This window comes from Carassius carassius, chromosome 25 (genome assembly GCF_963082965.1).
Source record: "Carassius carassius chromosome 25, fCarCar2.1, whole genome shotgun sequence".
Classification (NCBI taxonomy): domain Eukaryota; kingdom Metazoa; phylum Chordata; class Actinopteri; order Cypriniformes; family Cyprinidae; genus Carassius; species Carassius carassius.
This window is the reverse complement of record NC_081779.1, coordinates 6,663,792-6,690,972: the sequence shown is the minus strand read 5'-3', so window position 1 is coordinate 6,690,972 and position 27,181 is coordinate 6,663,792. Positions and strand designations below refer to the sequence as shown.

At 37.6% G+C, this 27,181-nt stretch overlaps 1 protein-coding gene across 2 annotated transcripts; it reads right to left on the bottom strand.

The window, feature by feature from the left end:
• Positions 1 to 362: 362 nt before the first annotated feature.
• Positions 363 to 21,577, bottom strand: LOC132104009 (C-type lectin domain family 4 member C-like). Of its 2 annotated transcripts, XM_059509152.1 has the most exons (8): positions 21,495 to 21,577; positions 5,761 to 5,889; positions 5,418 to 5,465; positions 5,220 to 5,291; positions 1,245 to 1,316; positions 966 to 1,123; positions 745 to 857; positions 363 to 568 (listed from the first exon to the last, which is right to left on the bottom strand). In XM_059509152.1, the coding sequence occupies exons 1-8, from the start codon at positions 21,568 to 21,570 to the stop codon at positions 403 to 405; spliced, it is 834 nt and encodes a 277-aa protein (XP_059365135.1). In that variant the 5' UTR covers positions 21,571 to 21,577; the 3' UTR covers positions 363 to 402. The 2 variants fall into 2 exon arrangements, with proteins under 2 accessions (XP_059365135.1, XP_059365136.1); XM_059509153.1 differs by lacking the exon at positions 5,220 to 5,291.
• Between the last annotated feature and the right edge of the window lie 5,604 nt (positions 21,578 to 27,181).

The following is a 27,181-nucleotide window of genomic DNA, read 5'->3' as shown; positions in this document are numbered from 1 at the left end:
ACTGAACAGGCAAAAAAAAAAAAAGTGCAAAATGCTAATATTGAAAAAAAAAATACATCTATAATACATCTACAAATATATCTTCAGTTCAGTTATTCATTCAGATAAAACCCACATGTCTTTATACTATTTAAACTTAAAGTTTGTCTGCTAAACACATTTAAACAAATTAAACCTCAAATCACTAATCAAACTGAATGGGATACATTGCCAATCATACATTAATATTAATACTTTCTGTAATAGTATAAACTTGAAATACTTGAAATATCATTTTTATATTTAGTATCACTAAATCCAATTAGTTTCAATGTTAAACACATTTTTTATCCTGAGATGAGTAAGCAAATAAAAAAAAACAAAATAGACCTCATCAATATTATCACCACTGAAGAAGGTAAATTAATATTTCTTTTCACAGATAAACTTCATCACAGAATGGCAAAAAACATCAAACCAACTGTCTAAATAGTTGAAATCATTTTTCACAATTGCACAGTTCTCTCCAGTAAGCCCCTCTTTCCAGTTATCAGGTTCACTTTTTCCAGATTCTCTCTTGTGCCAAAACCTTCAAAAGCAGAAACAGGCGACCAAGGTAAAAACAAATAATCTTTGGTTAAAAACATGCCATTATGCAAAGATTTAAATGTTCCAGTAATATAATAATAATGAATGTGTGGATAATAATAAAGTGTTTTTTTTATTACATTGACGAACTTAAGTAATTGTAGTCTGAGTTCTTACTGTACTCCAGTTTCATTGAGAGTTTGGTTATTCACCCAAACCCAGTGTCCTTCAGTTTCCAGGTCATTGAGACCAATCCAGTACCATGCTTTAATTTTAGAAGTCAGTAACCTCTAATGGAGAAAACATTATATGCAATGCTGTTCCTGAATACTGTGATTTAAACAGGACAAACATATAATTATCTGATTTAACGTACATCCAATTTGAAATTTTCTCACCTGTTCTGTTTGGCTGGTTATGGTGACCAGATCAGCTCCTTTTGAAAAACAGAAAGCACGGCTCCTTGACCAGTCCATTTTATTAGAGCTGAAGAAGTACAACTTTCCATGAAAATTTGTCCAGCTCATGTCACAGTTCAAAGACTCAGCTGTAAATGCTGAAATAAAGAGCATATAAAGAGCATCCTTTGATTAGTTCATAATGTTTTTTAAATTAGTAAAAAAAGAAGTTTCACTCTTTGCCTAATCTTTCATGGGTCTGAAGTGCAGACAGCTCACCTTCATAAAAGGACAGTTGTTCTCTAACTCTGGTGTAGTTGGCTGTAAGTTCCTCAATGTTTCTCACTATGACTGGTTCAGAAATGTTATTAAGAAAAAGAAAACAAGTGGTTGGAGAAATGTTTTCAAAAGACTGACTTGTATTTGCGTAAAATAAATCAGCTGAGTCAAAGCTGGTTCAGAATTAGTACACTTTAACCTAGTAGGTGTATGAGTCCGAACTAGGGATGCACCGATATGAAAATTTTCGATATGATACTGATAACCAATAATTCTTTAAATATGAAAGCCGATAACCGATATGTCGGCCAATAAATCTAAATCCACATTTAATCCAAATCTAAATCCATAATTTTTGAGCGCCTGATTACCAAAAAAGTCTCATCATTAAAAAGCATTAGACACTTAAACATAAATCAAACATAAAGCAGCCTTACAAATAAATAAAATAATGCTCAAATAATGAAAACAAGTTACTGGACAAAATTAATTGCGTGTAAAAAATATATAAGGCGATAAGATGATGGCGTGTGTTGAAAGAGGTCCAGCATGTAAGGACTATAGACAGAGATATTGTCAAAATCATTCAGTATTGCCATTATTAATAGTATTTGGCATCTCCAATTAATTAGAGCTGTTATTTTCTGGCTATTATTATTAGGTTACTTTTATTATTAAATTAATATTACAATTAATTTGCTTTGCAACAATTTCATAGCACATCACCGCATAACTGACACGCTGTTACTCAGCCTGAGGAAAATAAAATAGGCTATTAGATTAGGCTACTCCTCAATGAAAATGTTTTAAAAGTGTTTTTTAAAACAGGTTTATTATAGCCTACAATGAATTATAGGTCTATAGCCTAAATAAAATTGTAACACTTCAGTAACAATAGTTACAGTAACAGTATCAATTTTATGCTACTTTCAAAAACAACCTGTTCAACACAACCCTTACCAAAATGTACTATACAAGTTTATTTTATTAAGTATACTTAAGTAAAATTCAAGTATATTTTTAAGTATACTCTATGTAGCAATTATACAAATATCAGTGTTCTAGTAGTATACTTGTAAGTGTACTGTTTCAATACTCTTTGGGATTAAATTGGCCCACTTTCTAGTATATAAAAGTATATTTTTAAGTATACTGTAAGAATAACAGTAGCCAACTTTGAGTACACAACTAGTTTACCTCAATGTTTGTAGTTTGTACGGCAATTATAATAAAAATGAACTCATAGGTTTAATGATAGTTTACTAATTAAATACTTTGTACACTTTAAAGTATAGTCTCACTAAACTACTAGTTTAGTAGTTTTATACTGCAAGAATACTAATAAGTTTTCTTTAAGTGAACTTTACACCATACTTTAAGTATACTACTATGTCCCTATTTAGGTTTTAATTAGTATATATTTTGTTATATGAATATCTGATCATACAAAACATCCAAAGAAAGAACAGGGTATCTGCTTGTAAACAAAAACAACAAAAACTATCAACACCCCAAAGCTTGACTGTAATTATTACTTCTTCATCTGTTTCATGTCAGATGATCATGTTACATGTGCTAGTGGCTGCATCCGAAGACTGAAAAATGCTGCCTTCTAAGGACGCATTCCAATATAGGAATGTTAGCTTCAGTTCCTGTCTCCTGGCCGATTTTTGAAGGCAGCATAGATGTATCCTTCGCTGCCTTTGATATCCCACAATCCTGTGCATTCCATTCCATGACAGTTAAGCCAAAAAATAAAGATGGCATCTGAAAGTTGCGGTCGGTGGTCAGTTTGTGTGAAAATGTTTGCTTTTGATAAAAGTTTTCCACTTTTGATGTCATTTCTAGCGAGAAATTAATATTGCAGTAATGCAATATGCACTTAGTTATCACCAAAGCTCTCACCAGCCTCAGAAGTCTGTCCGAAATCAGTGTCATTAGGTGGCTTCGTGCAAAAACGCTGCCTGCAAAGTCATTGCCTGATACGGCAGTGAGGCAGCAAGTCACCTGCCTAAGGCTACGTTCACACTGCAGGGCTTAATGCTCAATTCCGATTTTTGGAAAAAATTTGATTTTTTTGCAAGGCCGTTCACATTTCCAATTAAATGCGACCTTTTGTGATCTCCTGTGTGAACGTGAAATGACCCAGAAGTGACCGGCATGCGCAGAAGAGTACTCAACGCTCAACGACGTCACTCGTTGTTTGCGGAAGTATCTAACGTTAAACATGGATGTCAACAACAGTGGAGTCAACAGCGGAGCTCTTTTTGCAATATTAAAGTTATTTTTCCAACGGAGCCAGCACAATTACAATCTTCTCGTTTTAAGAAGAAAATTTAAAAGAAGGAGGAGAGCAAGGTTTTTTGCCATGGCGTTTTGTGGAGCAGTGTTAGCAACGTCGGTACAGAGAAACGTGTGGGTGCGGAGTCGCAGCCAGGAGTGGTGGGATACTGATGTGAGTCGCTTCACTTATGCAGAATACATCAGTTTATCTTCTCGTTCCCGCCTACTTCAACGCAGACGTATGACGTTTGTAGCGTATCAATGACGTACGGGTCGGATACATGTGGCCTGGCCGTTCAGACGGAGGTCGCATTTCAAAAGATCGGATACGTATCGGATTCAGGACCACATACCCAAGTGGCCTGGGTCACATTTGAAAAGATTGGATCTGTGTCGTTCAGACTGTCATGAAAAGATCAGATACAGGTCGCATAGGGGCAAAAAAATCGGAATTGGGTCGTTTCAGCCTGCAGTGTGAACGTAGCCTAAGTTTTCAGATGCAGCCGGTAGGTGTTTCTCAATGTCAAGGAAGGATCCTCGGAAGCCAGTATTTCGAGGATGCTATGTCATCGACATCCGTCGAAGGACTGTTCCAATGTCGAGGATCCTCAGAATTTCTACCAAGGACTGAGTCCTTCGTTCGAAAAATATCCCATACACAGGAAAGGATGCATATGTGTATCCTTCGCGCTCTCAAATCACCCACAATCCTATGCGCGCAGCTTTGCTATCTTGTTCAAAAATTCAAAAATGTCGAACGTTAGCGGAGTCGGAGCGTTAACGGTTTTTATTTACGTTACTAAACATTTGTTATAACTGTAGTAAATATAAGTAAAGTTTAACGTTTAAATGCCAGTACAAATTACTACCATATTGATATTGTAAATTATACAAATACAAATGGTTAACTGAACCGGACCTTTCATTTAACAATTGGTTGCGTCATCGGCATTTCTTTTATAAATAACTAGTTAAGTTGTCCAAAGTAATATAACGATACCATTCACAGCATTATTCAAACGGATCTTTTCACTGACGTAATGACGCAATTACGTGCACTTGCTAGCCTGTTCCATTTACGTGTTCTCCGAATGCCTAAGAGGAGTCTCGCCTAGCCTCTGAAGGAAGTGACTTGGAAGGACCAGTCCTGCCAAGGAAGTATCCTTGACATTGAGAAACGCCCATTGTCTGGTGTTTCTTTTTTCTTCTTGTGTTTTTTTGGAAATTCTGTGCAGGAGACGTGTACTAGCGCCCTCTACCATATAATAATGAAAACACTGATTCTAGGAATATTTCAACTATTCAATATTTATGAAGAGTACATAAAAAGTAAACTAAAAGCATACTTTCCTATTTTAGTTTAAAATTAGAATACTAATAGCACACTTGAATAAACTTCTTTTTTGTAAGGGTAATAATCTCATTATAATATGACAGACTTGACCTGCACATGTTGCAGTTCACTGTATTTTCCTTTTCAAAGTGTTTCCGATGATATTTCAAGCAATTAAAAACCATCATTGTGAACAGTGTGCACTGAACTGTCTCTGCAGGAAATTGCATTATTTAAGATATCGGCCAAATTCTCTTATCAGTTCAATAACGATAACAGAAAAATTAACATTTATTGGCCAATATCGCTATGGTTGACGATATATCATGCATCCCTAGTTCGAACCTAACATAACTCACTATCGTTGTTGTGGAGATGTTCTCTAACTCTGGTGTAATTGGTTGTAATTTCCTCAATCCGTCTTGACATGACTGGTACAGAAAAAGTTATGAAGAAAATGGAAAACAGCAAGCAGACAAATTCACCCTTGTAGTCCTTTCTCTTTACACACTGTTAATGAAACATGTTTCTTGGTTGCATAAAAATATTATACTCACTTGTGTTGTTAGTTTTCTGGGCAGACAGTTGCATTAAAACATTGGCATCTGATTAAAGACAATAACAGTAGCAGTGATGTCACTGATATATCTACAGTGTCAAGAAAAATATGTGAACCCAAATGGTTGTTTTTCTGCCTTAATTGGTCAAAAACTGATCTTCAACAAAGTATAGACAAACACAATGTGCTTAAGATAACACACGCACACATATAAAGTTCAATAAAGACATGAAAGATTCATGACCAAGTAATACATAAATACCATCCAATTCCAGTGGGTTAACATACGTTTTCTTGGTACTGTGTATCTATCTTAATATAAATATATTAATTATACTCACACAGTATCCCCAGAATACAGAGACCTCCAAGAGCAAAAACCAGACTGACAGCAAAAAAAATTAGAAGAACTTTAGTCCGTTTAGGGAGATAAACTTCTCTCTCACTTTCTTGCTCTTCAGTGGAGTTACCTGTGGTTATAAATTCGATTATATAAAAGAAAATAATTTCTGAAACTTTGAATCAGTGTACTATTTCTGTCCAGAACTTTTCATGAAATTATATTTGCCCAATTTCTGCCATACAGTCATGCCCAAAAATATGGACACCCTTGGTAAATATGATCAAAGAACGCTGTGAAAATTAATATGCATTGTTAATCCTTTTGATCTTTTATTTAAAAAAAAATCACAAAAATCTAACTTACCTTTCATTGGATAATAAGAATTTAAAATGGGGGAAAATATCATTATGAAATAAATGTTTTCTCTAATTAACATTGGCCACAATTAAGGACACCCCTATACATTCTTATGAGTAAAATAACTCTGAAGTATATTCCCATTCATATTCACAATTTTGAGTACTCCAGGGTGATTATGAGCATGAAATTATCCAGCCATTGCTTCCTGTTTCACAGAAATATAAATAGGGGGGAAAACAAAGCCCAAATGCCCTTAATCATCCATCACAATGAGAAAAAACTAAGAATATATTTCTGATCTGCAGCCAAAGATAATTGAGCTTCACAAATAAGTGAAGTGGCTTTAAGAAAAGAGCTAGAGCTCAAGGGTCACAGCTGGAGAATTGCAGAAAATAGTTGAGTCTCGGGGTCAGAAAACCTTTTAAAAAAATTGTCAAACAGAACCTACATCACCACATGTTGTTTAGGAGGGTTTCAAGAAAAATTATCCTAGCTCATCCAAAAACAACTGGCTTCTATGGTCAGATGAAACTAAAAAAATGAGCTTTTTAGCAGCAAACACTCAAGATGGGTTTGGTGAACACCGAGATAAAAAGAACTCCATGTGTACAATTGAATATAATGCTGAAATTTTTATGTTGTGGGCCTATATTTCTGCTGGAGGTCCTGGAAATCTTGTTTAGACACATGGCATCTTTGATTCTATCAAATACCAACAGATAAAAAATCAGTAAGTGACTGACTCGGGTTAGAAATCTTATAATGGGTCATGTTTGGAATACCACATGGGCTTGATTAATCATCATGGGTTCACTGTTGGTGGAATAATAATTCAAAGTATTAATTGAAATTTGAATCAAATGAACTTGTATTTAAGGTAATAAATTAGAAACATGTTTGCAACTAAAGATTGAGAAATATTAGAAGAATTTAATAAGATCAATAGTTCAATATTGATTATCCTGATATTTTTTAACTTATTATTTTTTAAATGGATAAATAAAGAGATGCCAGAATTGTCAAATTATAACTAAGATATTAACTGCATGTGTTTAAATATACTGTGTATATGACTGAAAATGTCTGGAATTTATATCCCATATCCCTTGAATACAGCATAAAAAAGTTAATCCATTGCAGAGATTATATGATTTTGGTTTATGTTAACTAAAATGGTGCTTGTACATTGTGCTGAATGAGAACAAAACCTGGTGACCAAGTCAAATACATATAACAGACATTGCACAGTAATATTTCTAGTAAACAGGAAAGACCAATAATTGTTTACTATTACACCATATACATTATTCTATATAAAGTAATTAGTGAGTTTACTGCTGTTTTCTGAATTTTTGCAAAGAAGCAATTGCTTGCTTTTTTTCTGCTAAGAAAATGCTTGTTAAATGATTGAGAAGTGAGAAACTGTTGTTCAGATGAGACTTATAAAATGTAGAGAAGGTTAAGAATTGGATTTTGGATGAAGAGCTGAATGCTCGCCCACCTTTGTCATCAGAAACAAAGTTTCTATTTGATTTTTGCAGTTACTGAGTGTTCACGATTTAGATGTGACTAACCAGCAAAATGAAAGCAAACTGACTGTAGTCTGCTCAAGGGTGAGAGACAAAAGAGACATGACTTGCAGACAAAGAGGAAGTGGCTGATGTGCCTTCTCTGCTCATGAAAAAGGAAGTTGACCCTTCTGAGTCGACATGGAGACAGATTGATGCAGGAAAAGTGAAATTTTCACTTGAGAATTTTCCTAAAAACTAAGAGAAAATCCTGTCATGGCAGGATTCATCAAAAGGCTAGAAGTGGCAGAAAATAAACAGAGGCCATAGACAACAACACCGGCCTTTGAGTGCTTCCTTTAAATTTATTAAAAACTGTCACTCATTCATCATTCATCAAAATGCATTGTAAAATCATTTGACGCTTTCCAAAGCAGAAGGGCAGTTACACTTGATTGTTTGCTAAATCTATTTTGTTATGCTATTGTTACAAAGAAAATAGATGCTAGAGCGGGAGTTATGGGCAGCTTTTCCATCTAAAAGCAATTGTTAAGACTATTAATCATCAGTAAAATTGTTGGAGATTGAAACACCTGCATTCAAGTTTATCAACTTGAACTAAACCAATCGGTTTCAACAACCCCACTCTGCAGAGTAAGTTGGGGATCAAGGGCATGCTGGCAATGCCCTTGCTTGCCAGGGTGGGAAAGCCTATTGCAATGGCTCCAAAGAGTCACCCTGTTGAAGGTGGAATGTCAATCAGACTAGTGAGAAAATCAACACACTTTAGGGAAGTTGTGGCCTAATGGTTAGAGAGTCGGACTGGCAATCAAAAGGTTGTGAGTTCGAGTCTCGGGCCGGCAGGAGTTGTAGGTGGGGGGAGTGCATGTACAGTTCTCTCTCCACCTTCAATACCATGACTTAGGTGCCCTTGAGCAAGGCACTGAACCCCCAACTGCTCCCTGGTTGCTGCAGCATAAATGGCTGCCCACTGCTCTGGGTGTGTGTTCACAGTGTGTGTGTGTTCACTGCTCTGTGTGTGTGCACTTTGGATGGGTTAAATGCAGAGCACAAATTCTGAGTATGGATCACCATACTTGGCTGAATGTCATGTCACTTTCACTTTTTTCACTTTTTAACACACCGCAATGAAAGTGTGAACCAATGGTTTAAGTTTAGCAGAAGTATCCATTTGTATGATGGATTTTTGATGATTTAATTAGATTTACTCAATCTAGGGCTGAGTGTTGATAGATTTCAAGATTTGAAATTTTAATGTGAATGTAAATTGAATAGAGGAAAATGACTTGCTGTAGACTATAGGGAATCTTATTAGATACATTTATGTAAAAATTATAGAATATAGGGACTGTTTTTGAAGAATGTTGAGGGTTTTTAAGATCCTAATATAGATGTTACAATTATAAATACTATACAGTCCAGTAGAGCTGGATGATTCAGAGAGAGAACCAGAGGCGACAGCGAGATGTCTCTCGAGTCGCAAACAGATCTACCGGAGCCTGTCCAAAACTTTCCAACTCTGCTTCACCACCTCGGTGTGAATCCACCATTCTCCGGGCCTCGGCCCCTGCCTTGACAGGATGTCTGGTACCATATTGAGATGCCCAGGAATGTGGACTGCTCGCAGTGAGATGAGTTCGCCCTGGGACCACACAAGGATCTGTTACACTAGTTTGTATAAACGGTGTGAGTGCAGACCTCCTTGTTGGTTGATTTAAGAGACAACTGCTGTGTTGTTGATGCGCAACAACACATGGTGACCTTTTAGGTCTGGGAGAAAGTAATGTAGTGCTTGAAGCATGACCAGTATCTTCAGGCAGTTGATATGCCATCAGTTGATATGATATGTTAATATGGGGCAGCTGTGGCTTAATGGTTAGAGAGCTGGCCTAGTTACAAGAGGGTTGCCGGTTCGAGTCTCGGTGCCTAGGTGGGAGGGAGTGAATTAACAGCTCTCTCTCTTCCGCCCTCAATACCCATGGCTGAAGTGCCCTTGTGCAAGGCACTGAACCCCCAGTTGCTCCCCGGGCTCTGGATCGATAGCTGCCCACTGCTCCGGGTGTGTGTTCACAGTTTGTTCACTTCTCACTGCTGTGTGTGTGCACTTGGATGGGTTAAATGGGTTAAATGCAGAGCACCAATTCCAAGTATGGGCTACTTGGCAAATGTCACAACTTTCACTTACACTTTCATGTTAGATGGTGACCACTCCACAGACCGCAGGCAGGGTGGCCACTCATGTCCGCACCCCAGCCAGTGAGGGATGCGTCCGTCGCTAGCATTACACGGTGACAAGCAGCTCCCAGCTTTCTTCACATGTCCAAGGCACTTGATCATGCAAAGTGGGTTTCCCCTTGGGGAGAGCCCATTGGTCTTGAGCCAGCACTGTAGGGGTTTCATGTACAGCAGGCCAAGAGGTACCACGTTGGACACAGCTGCCATCAGACCCAGCAGTCCCCGAGACTGCTTTACAGTGAGTGACTGGGCTTCTCTCACTCTTGTGACTGCAGTGAGGATCGACTTGATCAGAGTAGGTGACATGCCTGCATCGTGGTCGAATCCCACAGAAACTTCAGATGAGGAAGGATGGATTAAGTGTGTCTTTTCTGATAGATCGTGACACACCAGTCCTCGGACTTGGTCTGTGCAAGCATGCTGAACTTAGGACGCAACACCTCATCCTTCCTCGGAACAGTGAAGTACAGGTTGTAGGACCTGGTGTCTGCACCGTGAGGAGGGACCACCTCAATGGTCTCCGTCCTCAGAGAGTGACTACTTCTGTTCCATTACCAGAGCCAGCTCAGGACCCACCAGGGTGGGAAAGTCCCCGCTGAATTGAGGCAGAGGAGAACCAAACTGGATTATGTGGCTTCTCACTACAGTGTGTAATCCACTGCCAAACATATATCATCCACTGAAACATGTTTGGCAGTAGTTTTCATGCTGCCAAATAGTCTATTAAGGTAATCAGCCTCTCAAGACTGATCTCTGGTGTCATCAGAGCAGTTAGCTCGGTGCCCTGAAGTGGTGCACCGGCAGGAGATGGCCGAACTAGCTGCTCTGGAAACCTCCCAGGAGGTCGCAAGCCTCTTAGCACCACTATGTTTTCGTTCGGTAACTGAGAGGACCGATCTGCAGAGACCGCTGCGCCCTGGAATACCGGCAGGGTTGGCAGATCGATCTCCTGAGGGCACTGAGGAGCTACGGGCACCGTGTAATGCGCTTTACACCGCTCTTCCCCAGAGGGAGCTGCCCCTTAAAAAGTCCTAGGCCTAGGCATCAGGAGGTTACGATGAAGGCTATCCAGCGAAAATGACAGTCTGCTGTCTGCTAGAAGCCTTCGGCCTGGGAAGACCACTCTGATTCTAGACTTTGCGGCGTACAAATAGTGACACGACCAGCACAAAGGGCTGGAACATGGTAGAGTTGGGACTGCTTCTGCCCAGCAGCTCTTGCTGACCGCCTCAACCTCCTGAGAGGAAGAGAGGTAAACACCTGTTCTCATTCAAGAAATTATATCCCTAGAGACCCTGTACATCTAACTTCTCATAGTCAGATAATATTTTATTCTTCAGAATTAAATGTAGACAAACAACCAGATGAGTAAACACAGTCTGGTGTAGAAAAATTCACTTAAAAAATGAAATGATGTAATATACGCGTTGCCTCGGCGCTGTTTTTTTTCACACAAACAACATCAGTCTCCTCAGAGAAAGATGAATGTTGCAGCGAGTTCTCACTCAGAGGGCGAAGAAACCGCAGTGCGGGCTTCCAAGCCTCGAGAACGAGCTTTAGATCTAGGGAACATGGTTGGCGATAGGAGGAGGCGTCTCCAACCCATTTGCCGGATCAAGTGCGAGCCGCCGTGCCTCGGCAGCAGCAGGACCGCAACCGCAATATCACATGCACGGACACTCCTCAGAGTGTGCCTGGCGAGAGCGAAGAATTTAGCAGCGACTAAAGCACAATCAGACCCCCGAGAGCTGATTGCACAAGCTCCATTCCTCATTAATGCTGCTCATTATAATATCAGGCATACAGTAATATTCTTGTGTAACTGATGCTTGTGCAACTGGCGAGTTAATGGGCTTCGACCCATGTTGCGGACCCCACGTTTGCTTCAGTATGCTTGTGTTTTCGATGAGCTGAGAGATAAAAGGAAATCTACAGTATTTGATGTGTGTGTGTGTGTGTGCAAGACAAGCATGCAGGTTGTATTGTAATCTCACAATTCTCACTGAGTTCTTACAAACACAGGTTTTCCTTCCCTTTACCCGTATACAATTAAATTATTACGTATACAATCAAATTTTTTCTTTTATTAAATTTTTTTTTTATTATTTTTCCTTTTTTTTTCTCTCTCCCTCTTTCTCCCTCAAATTTAATTGGATTGAACATGCTCTCATGCTTGGTAGTTCGAAAAACGCATTATTTTTCACATAATTTACATTATTACAATACTTTTCTCGTAAAAACAAAATGTGCTGTAATTGGTTAGAAGGGAATTACATTTGCTTCAATAAAAATGAATGAAACTTTATAAAAATGAATGCAACTTTTTCAGAAACTAACTTAAATGCAATGCTCAATATGGCTGCTCAGTCACAGGAAGCCCTGCCTTCTGAATGAAATAGACCATCGCTAATCGGTAAAGTCAGCACATCACTGAAGCTGCCTTTAGAAGTCCCGGTTGGTATAGAAACAGTCAGAATTCTGAGACATGATTAGGACTGCACATGCGCACAAAATAAGCTTTTTATAACACTATCCAAGTAAAATAAACATTTATGAAACAGCTGTTGTCAGATTTCTTTGGTTAATCGTAAGCTTAGTGAACAATTTTTGTTTTTGTTTAGTGAAAAATTTGTTTTCCCATAGCATCTTAGCAGACACAGTGCGAGTGAAGCATCAATAGAGAACCATGTCTCATGAAAAACAGCCTAAGTCTGATTTATGACATCTGGTGTAAAATACATGAAAATAAAATTTTCAGAAAGTGTGTAAGATGTTATTTTATCCTTACAATTATCAAATAATTATAAAAAAGTGGAGAGTGTGGAGAAAATTTGATTTTCTGTATTGTTTGCTTCACTGTACTAAAGTATTCTTTAGACTGTCTCAGTTTGCTTCAGTATGCTTGCGTTTTCAATGAACTGAGAGACAACAGGAAATCTACAGTAGGTTGCCAACCAATGTGTGCTTTCTACCACCCTAGGCACTGCCGCATCTGACAAGTGTATTTGCAGCTTTTGTCCGCTGAGTGCCACTTTAACCACAAGTTTTATTTTATTTTCTGTATTATTTTCTTATCTGTACTAAAGTGTTCTTTAGACTGTCTCAGTTTGCTTCAGTATGCTTGTGTTTTCGATGAGCTGAGAGATAAAAGGAAATCTACAGTATTTGATGTGTGTGTGTGTGTGTGTGTGTGTGTGTGTGTGTGCAAGACAAGCATGCAACAGATGTTTGCCTTGTCAAAAAACCCATACTTGCGTTCTTGGACACTTGAGAGCGTGAGAGCTCCAGAGGTTTAGAATCATGCATAATTTTCTGGGAAAAAATATTGTGAGACTTTTTGCCGAGATCTCATGGGAGGTCATGGAAATTTTTCCAATGTAAGTCAAATATTCATATAACAATTAGATATTACAGGTCCTTCTCAAAAAATTAGCATATTGTGATAAAGTTCATTGTTTTCCATAATGTAATGATAAAAATTAAACTTTCATATATTTTAGATTCATTGCACACCAACTGAAATACTGATGATTTTGGCATACAGCTCATGAAAACCCAAAATTCCTATCTCAAAAAATTAGCATATCATGAAAAGGTTCTCTAAACAAGCTATTAACCTAATTATCTGAATCAACTAATTAACTCTAAACACCTGCAAAAGATTCCTGAGGCTCTTAAAAACTCCCAGCCTGGTTCATTACTCAAAACCGCAATCATGGGTAAGACTGCTGACCAGAAGGCCATCATTGACACCCTCAAGCAAGAGGGTAAGACACAGAAAGAAATTTCTGAACGAACAGGCTGTTCCCAGAGTGCAGTATCAAGGCACCTCAGTGGGAAGTCTGTGGGAAGGAAAAAGTGTGGCAAAAAACGCTGCACAACGAGAAGAGGTGACCGGACCCTGAGGAAGATTGTGGAGAAGGACTGATTCCAGACCTTGGAGGACCTGCGGAAGCAGTGGACTGAGTCTGGAGTAGAAACATCCAGAGCCACCGTGCACAGACGTGTGCAGGAAATGGGCTACAGGTGCCGCATTCCCCAGGTCAAGCCACTTTTGAACCAGAAACAGCGGCAGAAGCGCCTGACCTGGGCTACAGAGAAGCAGCACTGGACTTTTGGACAAATTTTGCATGTCATTCGGAAATCAAGGTGCCATAGTCTCGAGGAATCACATCAAAGTCACATCAGCTCATATCACATCAAACTATGCCAATTATTATCGTTATACTTTGTTTTAAAATTGGCGACATTAATAACATCAGCATTGCCTGAGTGCATGTATTTAGTGTGTATTAGCTTCATGGCTCAGAACCGGTTCAAGGATAGAAAAAACGAAAACCGGGAACGAACGAAATTTTGACAGGAACAAAACCAGAAACTAAATCAAATTTTATTGTTCCGAACAGAATTGAAAATTTGAAATGGCCATTAACCTATCGTTCCATTTAATATTTGAAATTTGCTGTCAACCAATCACGAATTCCTGCAGTACAGCATATTCAAATGTGAGTGAAATGTCCACTCAGCTGAGAACTCATCATAGGAGAGTCTCAATGACAATGCACCGCCTTCAGGGCCGGATTAAGACCAAATAGGCCTGATGACGCAGCGCAAAAAAAAGAGCCTATTTTTTTTCTCGGCGTTGGTGCATGTGCATTCGACACTCAAGCGCCATCATGCTTAGCCTTTTCTGCCCAACTGAGGAGGACCGCGGCTCTCCTTTGATTATTCCCAACTTTGAGAAGCTCTGCTCACCGACGGCATTGGACATCATCATCATGCACAGATAGATGCGCAACCCAATTTCGACATTTCGAAACGTCTGAGAAAAATTTAACGATGACAAAAGCTTGTACAAGCTCTGCTGATTCATTCACAGTCAACGGTTTCTGAGTGCATGAATGCAGCAAACTGTATCAATTTAACGGATTAAAAAGTCATTTTTTTATTTTCAGTAAATTATCAAAATATTTTAAAAGGTTTGCTGCATGGTTAAAATACGCTACGCGTATATATATGCACTTATATATACACATATATACATATATAGAAAAGGATTATTTCATTCAGAAATAGATATAATGCAGACACAAAATGTTTACAAACATTAGGCTATAATAAACACTTAACATAGGCTATTTTTTATAATCATTTGGCATTCAAATACATCGCGAAAATGGAAACATTTGATTTTGTGTTGAATGAGACTCAACGTTGGTTTGAGTTTCGTTTTAGCATAAATTAATTAGTTTTGGTTAGTCGTTAATATGGCTATAGCTCCTTATATTTTTAATTCCTATTCTTTTCTAAATAGTGTTAATTGAAATGATTTGTTGTGGAGTGAGGGGAACTGAAATAGCCTCGAGGAGCTTCTCAAATTTACTGTAAGCTGAACAATTTTCATATGCTATATTTAACTCAAAGTAATTAGCCTTTCGCCGGCCCCTCCTCCAGAACGGCCATTGTCCAATCACACATCATAGCAACCGTTACTATGTGAGCAGCTCCGACAAACATTGACTCCAAGCAAGATGGTGAAGCGTTAAGCCCACGGCGTTTGTAAATCGGACACTAGATACCCCGAGATTGTCTGGAGGAGTTGTGTTGTTTCCATTCCCAAAGCCGAAAACACAACGTGAGCTGTGCCTACAATGGATAAAACAGTGTGGACGGCCCCACTCCCAGTTAAATGCGTCGAACATTACCAAGCATAAATACGTCTGCCCACAATATGAGAGCAAAACCCTGGTGAACTAAATTAAGAAGAATTACAGATGTAGCATTAGTTATTAATGTTATTAGTTATGTTATTAGTATTAGCTGTTTTCAGAATCAGAATGTTTTATATCCATTGTTGAACATAATTCACAGCTAGGAAATATCTTTGGCTTAGTTAAAGGTGCATAACAGATAATAAAATAAAATGGATATCTGAATGCCTTATTTTATTTTATGTATTTCATTTTATTATTTTATCTGTTATGCACCTTTTAAGCCAAAGCAATTTTCTATTTGTGAATTCTGTTCATCAACAATGGAAATAAAACATTCTGATCCTGATTCTCAAAACAACAGAGAAATGTTAGTTAGCTTTGAATGGCTTTGACACACATGTAGGTTTAGCTAGCTAACATACCCTTGTATTTGAACAAAATCGCTAGACAATAATAGAGCATAACATATGAAAGAGAACTTTCCCTGCAGTGCAAGAGCATGACTGGTCCACAAGGCGGTGCTGGTTGCATTTGAGGTACAGGTCATGGGGTTTCTCAGATTTCGCTTGAGACTGGTAAGCATTAGCCTCGATAGTAGTCGTGTCTACTTCATTGCGTATTTTTATATTTTGAATGTATCCCTCCACTGCATACTGAAACCCCTTTTGCCTCGATATGGAGGATATCGCGGAGGTATTGCTCCAAAAAAGGTCACTGACATGCACTGGTATACCTCTTCCCGTAATGGCAATATGTCACGCTGGCCGTGTTTGACCATTTGTTTGTCGGAGGTAGCAACAGTAACTATGGGGGGCGGGGCTCGGCGAAAGGCTAATTCTTAGAATGAAATTCAGAGTCCGACCAATGCTATCTCACGACCAATTCGTACGTATTTTACGAGGTGGCTTATTCGTACGAATATGTACAACCTCACTCGTACGATTTTATACGATTTGTCTAAACCCCAGTGCCGGTTAGGTTTAGGGGCGGGGTTAGGTGTAGGTCATTCGTACAAATTCATACGAATTGTGCAACTCGTAAAATACGTATGATTTGGCAAAAATCTTATGAATTTGTACGAGTGTGGTCGTACGAGTTCGTACGAATAAGCCACATCGTCAAAAATGTACGAATTGTCGTGAGATCGGGTTGGTCCGACTTTCGGACACAAATACAACGTTACTTATTATACAGTAACTATTATTCTATATTCTTTGCACTGCAACGTTACTGACTAGGGATGTTAATTTCGGTTATTTTTCCTAACCAACAACCGTTAACCGACAAGATTATTTTAAATAATAATAACTGAAAGTACAAACGCCATATAATAAATAACATTTTAGCATCCAGATACGTCGGGAACATGGAAACTTTTGGATTCGTGCCGAATGAGAGAGGTAGGCATCAGCTTCACCTTAGATTAATTTGTTTTTGGATTGACGTTTTTATAGCATAAACTTTTTTTTTTTGCTTTGAATTTGCTTTGGAGAGAAACTAATAACTGTTCTTATAATAATTGTAAACATTTTACTTTAGACAAGTTAGCCTTCATTATTTCGGATGTAATAGGGCTAATAAAATGCGATGTGAGCCGCGCTTGACTTGAGTTTTTTTTTTCACTCTCAAAACGCAATCTTGCAAAAGTGTCTTTTTTTTAACAATGCAGCAAACATTTTTAAATATCTTAAAAATAGTTTGATGTCTTTAAAGTGTTGATAGTGTTTTTTTTTAAAGTATCTTACATTTGGCCAAAATCTAGAGAAGATGATGCTGCATTGGCTGTGACTAAGCGTTAGATCTCTATTTTTTTCTTTTTGAGTAAAGAAAACACTATGCTTTATTATTATTGTATTATTATTATTATTATTATTATTATTAGGCAAATTATAGGCAAATAATATATTTAAAAAAAAATAACGTTATTAACCGGTTTTTCTTCCACCCGAACCGGTTTTCGGAACGGTATCAATATCAGAGGAACGCAGAACAGAAACGTTAAAATATCGATTCTGCTCGGAGTGAACCGATTGAATTTTTTTTTTCGTTTTCAAGCCCTGCTTTCTGGACATGGACAGTATACTATACACACAGTTTCAATGGAGGGACTGAGAGCTCTCGGACTAAATCTAAAATATCTTAAACTGTGTTCCGAAGATAAATGGAGGTCTTACTGGTTTGGAACGACATGCGGATTAGTTATGAATGACATAATTTTCATTTTTGGGTGAACAAACGCTTTAGTTGTTGTACAGCTTAAATTGTAAAGCTTGTTCTTGTACACAGTTATGGCCTATTCACGGCAGTACAAATGTAATTCACGCATTTATTTGTAATTTAAACTTATGTAAACGGAGTAAGAGGAGCCTAGACTAAAAACATTTCTTATTATATTTCCCCCTCTAGTGGATAAAATTAAGTATTACAGCCTACATTGCTCAGATAAGGTAAGTCAATGGATTTTTTGGGGAAAGAATAAGTTCGACCAATTAGAAAAGAAATACCAACGGTAGTCAGACAAGTCTGAAGGTCTGTGCTGAGTTTGGTGAAGCTCTAGGCGGAATCAATTACTCTTATGATACAACCCGAATTCCGGAAAAGTTGGGACGTTTTTAAAATTTTAATAAAATGAAAACTAAAGGAATTTCAAATCACATGAGCCAATATTTTATTCACAATAGAACATAGATAACGTAGCAAATGTTTAAACTGAGAAATTTTACACTTTTATCCACTTAATTAGCTCATTTAAAATTTAATGCCTGCTACAGGTCTCAAAAAAGTTCGCACGGAGGCAACAAATGGCTAAAAAAGCAAGCAGTTTTGAAAAGATTCAGCTGGGAGAACATCTAGTGATTAATTAAGTTAATTGATATCAGGTCTGTAACATGATTAGCTATAAAAGCTTTGTCTTAGAGAAGCAGAGTCTCTCAGAAGTTAAGATGGGCAGAGGCTCTCCAATCTGTGAAAGACTGCGTAAAAAAATTGTGGAAAACTTTAAAAACAATGTTCCTCAACGTCAAATTGCAAAGGCTTTGCAAATCTCATCATCTACAGTGCATAACATCATCAAAATATTCAGAGAAACTGGAGAAATCTCTGTGCGTAAGGGACAAGGCCAGAGACCTTTATTGGATGCCCGTGGTCTTCGGGCTCTCAGACGACACTGCATCACTCATCGGCATGATTGTGTCAATGACATTACTAAATGGGCCCAGGAATACTTTCAGAAACCACTGTCGGTAAACACAATCCGCCGTGCCATCAGCAGATGCCAACTAAAGCTCTATCATGCAAAAAGGAAGCCATATGTGAACATGGTCCAGAAGCGCCGTCGTGTCCTGTGGGCCAAGGCTCATTTAAAATGGACTATTTCAAAGTGGAATAGTGTTTTTATGGTCAGACGAGTCCAAATTTGACATTCTTGTTGTAAATCACGGACGCCGTGTCCGCCGGGCTAAAGAGGAGGGAGACCTTCCAGCATGTTATCAGCATTCAGTTCAAAAGCCAGTATCTCTGATGGTATGGGGTGCATAAGTGCATACGGTATGGGCAGCTTGCATGTTTTGGAAGGCTCTGTGAATGCTGAAAGGTATATAAAGGTTTTAGAGCAACATATGCTTCCCTCCAAACAACGTCTATTTCAGGGAAGGCCTTGTTTATTTCAGCAGGACAATGCAAAACCACATACTGCAGCTATAACAACAGCATGGCTTCGTCGTAGAAGAGTCCGGGTGCTAACCTGGCCTGCCTGCAGTCCAGATCTTTCACCTATAGAGAACATTTGGCGCATCATTAAACGAAAAATACGTCAAAGACGACCACGAACTCTTCAGCAGCTGGAAATCTATATAAGGCAAGAATGGTACCAAATTCCAACAGCAAAACTCCAGCAACTCATAGCCTCAATGCCCAGACGTCTTCAAACTGTTTGGAAAAGAAAAGGAGATGCTACACCATGGTAAACATGCCCCGTCCCAACTATTTTGAGACCTGTAGCAGAAATCAAAATTGAAATGAGCTCATTTTGTGCATAAAATTGTAAACTTTCTCAGTTTAAACATTTGCTATGTTATCTATGTTCTATTGTGAATAAAATATTGGCTCATGTGATTTGAAAGTCTTTTAGTTTTCATTTTATTAAAATTAAAAAAAACGTCCCAACTTTTCTGGAATTCGGATTGTAAAATTATAATGTTTAAATATATTATAATTATATTTAAATATAATGTTTAAATATATGTTGGCTTTCTCAAACTAATATAATAAAGAAGCCTCAGAGAAACATCAACAAATTTAACATCAACAAATTTAGTATGTAATACAATTGTATTTAAAAATTTTAAGGCATGCCATAATCTCCAACCAAAGGGACTTTAATTGTCCCAAACCCTACAAATTTCCGTCATGTTCACTGACTCTAGATTATTTTTATTTGAACAGAGTATGCTACATGCTTACATTCATTCATTTAAACTTAATTTCTATAGGCTAATATTTACATTTGACATATTTATTCAAGTGTTACACACCAACTTGCCTTTTGATATAAATAAAAGACGAGAGTGAGAAATGTTAAAGACATATTATCATGGTACTGTTCAGCCTATATTCTTGATTTTTATTTCCACTTCCCTTTTTATTCATAAAGACATATATGCAATGTTCTTATTAATGGGACACTATTCAATGTTCATTGATACAATATCATTACACAATATTAATTCAATCCTATAATTTAGAAATAATCTGTCAGAGTACTCTTAAAAAAATCATTAAAGGGGTCGTTTCAAAGTCGCTGCAGAACGAATTATGTGCCCAACAACATATTCCTGCTTCAAATATAATGAATTATATGTAAAATGCTATTTGTTCTGACTGTCATTCTGCCTCTCATAATTCCCACGGCTCTCGGGCCGGCCCCATTCGTCACATACCTCCATCGCCCCTTGCAGGCCGGGGATACTCCAGAGACTGCATTCCAATCTCCACTTCCTCATGGACGGCAGCCACCCCTCCACATTGTTGGCAGCCGGCAGCGAGCTCGTCCGTCCCCGGCAACTCACTCCAGCCCACTGCCTCGAGCGTCAATGGCGGCAGACTGCTATGCCCTACTCGATGGCACCGCGAATTCAGCCCCTTCCTCCCAGGTTTCGGCACCAGTGTAACAATATAAAACTTCAAAATCACGGGAAGAAGGAGGCGGGAACCGGCCCCTCGTGGACGACTGCCGCGCGCAAACAAAACCGAACACAAAGTAAAGCACAGGCCTGGTCCTCTCTCGTCCTTCACTGTCGTCACTCCTATTTCGTATCCTTCCGATCTCCTCTGTGGGACTCCACCGGCCTCATTCCGTTGCCATGGCTCTCGGCCCCTCCCCACTCGTCACATTATAACTACTTTATAATTGTTAAATATGAGATTCTCTATATTGCACTCTTTGGTCTGAGCAGAGGTCTGTACAGAGTGAGCAGAAGTTGGCAAATTGATTGCACAACAATTGATAACAACATCTAACTTATGCAGCTTACACAGCCTCTTGGATAAAAGAAAAACCACTGAACAAGTACACCGACTCCAGTCTTTATTCCACACTACACTACACAACACAACGCAGAGGAGTAGCAGAGTCAAAGTGATTCATCCCGGTCACACATTACACCAAATACACAACATAATTTTATTTGCATGCACAGAAAATATTTAAACAGAAATTATTTTAAAGACATTTGTTTTTATTTTATTTAAATGACAAGTGTTGACGGTGTTTGATTCCCAGGAAATGCATCATGAACAGATCAAATCATGTGTATGTACATGTGTATACCGAATGAAAATCAATCCTAAATCATTAAAATAGAAATGAATGCATACTCCTAATATTTAACCCTTACCTTTGTATCGAGAGCATTTTTCACCTGAAGCAACTGTTGGAAGTATAAAGCTATCATTTTCATACACTGAATCCATTTCATGAGACGTGCACAGAACTACTATCTAAGGAGACAAAAGATGTGCCCTAAGAGACTAGTGCTGGTTGAGATTGCTGAGAATAAGGAAGTCACATAAAGTGTCATCTTTATTAATACAGACAGGAAGTTATGAGTCTGAATCGCAAACAGGGCAATTACGTGTTTGGATATGTGATAGTCTTTGAAAATAAGGAATAATAAAATGTAGAATTTAGATTTTGCTGAAGAAATTTATGCAACCTCCTAAAATACTTATTTATTTGACAGCTAATTAGAATTATTTGTGCATTCTGACTTTGTGCATTTTTTAAAATGTATTATTATTTTGCAGTAGTTATAACAACAACAACCGAAAAATAATAATGGTTTAATAGATGTTTCTTCACTATCAAATTTGTTTCTAGGAGTGTGAAATGGAAATTGGTAATGGCTGTGGAGCCATCGGTGTGTTTTTATTTCACTGCACGAACCAATGGCAACACAGTCACATGCGTTATTGAGTTTTTGATGAGCTGAAATATAATGGCAAATCTATCTGATGTGTGTGAGTGCAAGACAAGTGTGAGAAAGAATATTTGCATTAAATTCTTAGAAACTCATCCGGAGTTTAACACCTTAAATGGTATAGTATAAAACTGGGTTCCTCAATTAGTTTTCGCAAAGGGCAGAATTCTATCAACAATACCTAGCCAAGGGCCACTGACCCTTGTATGTATGTATGTATGTATGTATGTATGTATGTATATATTTTTGGCCTACCAAAACCTGAAGAATGTCTGCCCAAAAGGCTACCAGGGATTTTGACATTTTGCGAGCTCTGTGTGTGCGTGTGTATGTGTATATATATACTATATATATATAAATATATATAAAACTGTGATAAATGGAGGTCTTACTGGTTTGGAACGACATGCGGATTAGTTATGAATGACATAATTTTCATTTTTGGGTGAACAAACGCTTTAAGTAGTTGTACAGCTTAAAGTGTAAAGCTTGTTCTTGTACACAGTTATGGCCTATTCACGGCAGTACAAATGTAATTCACGCATTTATTTGTAATTTAAACTTATGTAAACGGAGTAAGAGGAGCCTAGACTAAAAACATTCCTTATTATATTTCCCCCTCTAGTGGATAAAATTAAGTATTACAGCCTACATTGCTCAGATAAGGTAAGTCAATGGATTTTTTGGGGAAAGAATACGTTCGACCAATTAGAAAAGAAATACCAACGTGAGTCAGACAAGTCTGAAGGTCTGTGCTGAGTTTGGTGAAGCTCTAGGTGGAATCAATTACTCTTATGATAAAATTATAATGACTCTAGATTATTTTTATTTGAACAGAGTATGCTACATGCTTACATTCATTCATTTAAACTTAATTTCTATAGGCTAATATTTACATTTGACATATTTATTCAAGTGTTACACACCAACTTGCCTTTTGATATAAATAAAAGACGAGAGTGAGAAATGTTAAGGACATACTATCATGGTACTGTTCAGCCTATATTCTTGATTTTTATTTCCACTTCACTTTTATTCATAAAGACATATATGCAATGTTCTTATTAATGGGACACTATTCAATGTTCATTGATACAATATCATTACACAATATTAATTCAATCCTATAATTTAGAAATAATCTGTCAGAATACTCTTAAAAAAATCATTAAAGGGGTCGTTTCAAAGTCGCTGCAGAACGAATTATGTGCCCAACAACATATTCCTGCTTCAAATATAATGAATTATATGTAAAATGCTATTTGTTCTGACTGTCATTCTGCCTCTCATAATTAAAAGGTCATAATGAAGGAGGAACGATGTAACCAAACTGTTTGTAAAATAAAATAAAAAACATCTTGTGGTTTTTCTATTAATCGGATGTGTGAAGGTTGTGTTTATATTACTCAGAACAACTTAGAATAGCCTACAACAATTTTCTTACTCATTTAAGTAGGCTACAGCAGGGTGCAGGAAATGGTTGAGTATTCGTTTAGGTATAAAATACCTTTATTGTAATGCTTGTAATGTCCATTTATAGTCTTTACATAGCTTGGCTCCTTAAATGTTGAAAAAACAGCTAATTTCAAGACGCTGACGTCACGTCTGGTCGTCACGTGGGTCACCCGCAGAATAAGACGCTCAAAGCTCAAAACGTTCGAATAGACGTTCGGTTTGACGTTCGATCGGTCGTACGATTTAGGCACGGTTTGCGCGCCATTTGCGTGGGAAAAAACACCGAGGGACGTGACAAAACGGCCTCATAAGACGCACTGAGATGAGAACGGGTTGGAATTGTCACTTCAAGTGCAAAGACCGCAAGTGTGGGTATTTGGGCAGGGCAGTTATTTTAGTTTCTTAGATGTCCTGTCTACTTAGAAAAAATATTTGTATTAAATTCTTAGAAATTCATTTGGATGACATATTTGATACCTTTCATGGACGTATATGTTGTATGTGCATTATGATTGGATGAGATCAAACCATTCGCATTTGAGGTATAAATGTAGATTTTGGGTGTTTTCTCTTTGATGCAATCTACAGCCAATCCTGAATGACTGTATGAATGTAGACCTTTTCCTGCAGTAAAATAAATATACAAAATACTTTTGTCTCACACTTTTAGTGAAATAGAAAGTTGGTCTGACATAATTATAACTGTGTGATGCATATGTATACTTTGATATAAGGCATGTGCAGAGGCCCTTTTCCCCTTGAAGTGCCCTTTTGTCAAGGTATTTTCTTTTTGCAATTAAATGCTCTTTTGTGAATGCCTGCTCAATCTAACTGTAAGTAAAATTAATGAATAATTATTCAGTTACTATGAACATCTTTTCCCATTTTTATCACAGAATAAGGCAGGAAATATATTTTATAGTTTCTGTACTAAAGAATATGACAATCAGTACTGCATTATCAATATAGTAAATTTCTGGAGATAACTGTTAATAACTTGAAAAACACATAAACCATATATTGTTGCAATCGTGTGTTTTCACGTTTCATCAGTAAAAATGTTTCTGCTTTTTATTCAGCTCAGCTTTTGTCCATATAAGGGGTTTCCTGCACATCATAAGTCAGTACTTTTATCAGTCTGTATTGGACCTTGTGTTATTGCCCTCCAGCTTATAATATGAATGAAACATACACTGCATGAGAGTGTTCAGTGCTCCTGATTTTGATATCTCCTCATTTTGGATATGAATACAATGGCAAGTCTTGCAAAGACTATCAATACTCTTTCAATTTAAATCTAGAAACCATGAATACACCAGCCCGAATTAAGTGCAGGGGATGAATTTACATTTTATTAAAATTAAAAATGTATTAAATATTAAAAATGCAGCTAACCCTGTTCTACACACAGAGCAATATACACAGATAAAAGTATAGAGATGAATACAAAGTGTCAAGGCAGAAATTTTTGGAAGCATTCAGTAAAAATACTAAATTACCAGCATTTTAGTTCCATTCTGTTTCTCAAACAAACCTATACATGGCTTCAGAAGACTTGAAGTAGATGTAGCACACATAACATTTAAATGTTTCTTTTTTATTTAGCTATAGCACACAATTTATATATTGTATACAGCACCAGTTTTTACAGATGATACTATTAATTATATTTTGCACTCTGCTCTTTCACATCTGGATCAGGGGAAAGGGAACTATGTACGGATGCTTTTTGTGGACTATAGCTCTGCTTGTAACAGTGTTGTTACCTTAAACCTCTGCAAAAAGCCTCGAAATTTATGGCTGAATTCTTCCATTTGTCACTAAATCATGTACTTTTTGACAGGACGCCCCCAGGTGTTTAGAATGGGAAACTACACCTCCTCTCAACACTGGAGCCCCCAAGGGGAGAAGGGTATTCCTGCACAACCGGAGGCTGCAGTTTCAGCACCACAACTCTTGGACCCATAGACAGTAAAATGGACCGCAGCTTTAGGACCCTGTTTTTTTTTTGTGACAGCGCCACCTACCATACTGGATCAACACTAATTAAAGATGGACGACGTGGACAGCAATCAGATGGAACTGGATTGATAAATAGAATTTAGGGACAGGAAATATTTTTAGTATTATTACTAGTATTAGCTGTATTTATTTTTTACTCAAGGGAAGGAAAACTCTGGCCCACACTCCAACATAGTAGGTGGCGGTAATGCACCATAATGCTGGTTGCCACCCGCCATTAAACGAAACAAAGAAAAAGAAGAAGAAGAAGCAATCAGACGGAAATGGTTTGCCAACTGCCATTAAACACAAGAAGAAGAAGAAGAAGAAGAAGAAGAAGAAGAAGAAGAAGAAGAAGAAGAAGAAGCAATCAGACGGTGAGGACCGATATTTAATTAATTTTTATTTTATAACGTTTAAACGGTGCAAAGTTTACATAGTGAGAACTGTTAACTATGAATTAATAATTAATTCCCACCAAAAATAAGAATTTGTGTGCTAGTTTTATTAATTACTACGACGCTAATTCGTGGCTATGATTTCATAAATCCTTGTTGAGTTTTAATGACGAAGTATTATAAGTGAATCTAGCCTGCACACTAATTAAACTTATCAGATGACAAGAGCATGGTTGATGTAAGGTGTGTAAGATTTACCTGCAGCTTAATGTATTAGTGTGAATAATGGCTTAATAGTCGTTGTTTTACCATATTTATGTATAAAATATCCTTCATAATTAAACTGCACTGACTGCTTAGTTGCAGTACTGTATCTGTTAGCCTGTTGTTTTGGCATTGTTTTGCAATGATCAATGAGGCGTTTGCGGTTGAGTGGTCAGGGTTCAGTTACCCAGGAATGCATAAATGGATAAAATGCTGTGATGCTGTACAACTAACTGCCTTCTCGTTACTCCACTTCATCTCACTGACAACTTCTTCCTTCAGTTCTCTCTGTTTACCTTCATGTTCACCACTGACTCGTTGTCTGGTCTCCTTTTGCTGTAACCTATCTCTATCTCTCCACTATACACTTCTCCTTTGTGGTCTCTACCTTCCTCCCACAACTAACCACTTTTCTTCAATTTGTTTTCTTCTTTTCTCTGTCTTGACAATATCTGTCCTCTCACCCACAGTGCAGCATGTGCAACACCCTTCAGCCCCTGGTTTACAGACGATCTCCACAATCATCAAACCAAGCTCGGCTCTGCTGATGTCTTTAAACATCATAGATTGTTTATTGCTTTATTTTCCCCAATATTAAGAATGAAAACCCACATTTTCAGCATTATTTTATATAGGGACAGGAGATTGTCGTCTCCATATGTGCCATATGACACTGCCTGAAATTCTGCTGAAAATGTTCACTATGGACAGAAGTTGTCAGGGGTTGGCTGGCTGCTCAGTAAGATGCAATGATCAACTGCTGGGAGATGCTGGAACTACATTATTATCAATAAACAATATTGTCATTTGACAGCCATTAAAGGCAGGGTAGGTAAAAAATGTATAAAAAACTTTTTTTCCAAATTAGTTTAAACTTTATTTATATATCAATACATAATTAAAATGTAAGTACTCTGAAAAAGAAAGTATAAAAATCGAGTGTCTGTAGACCTCTCACGACGTTTTAAAGACAGCTCATTATTTCCA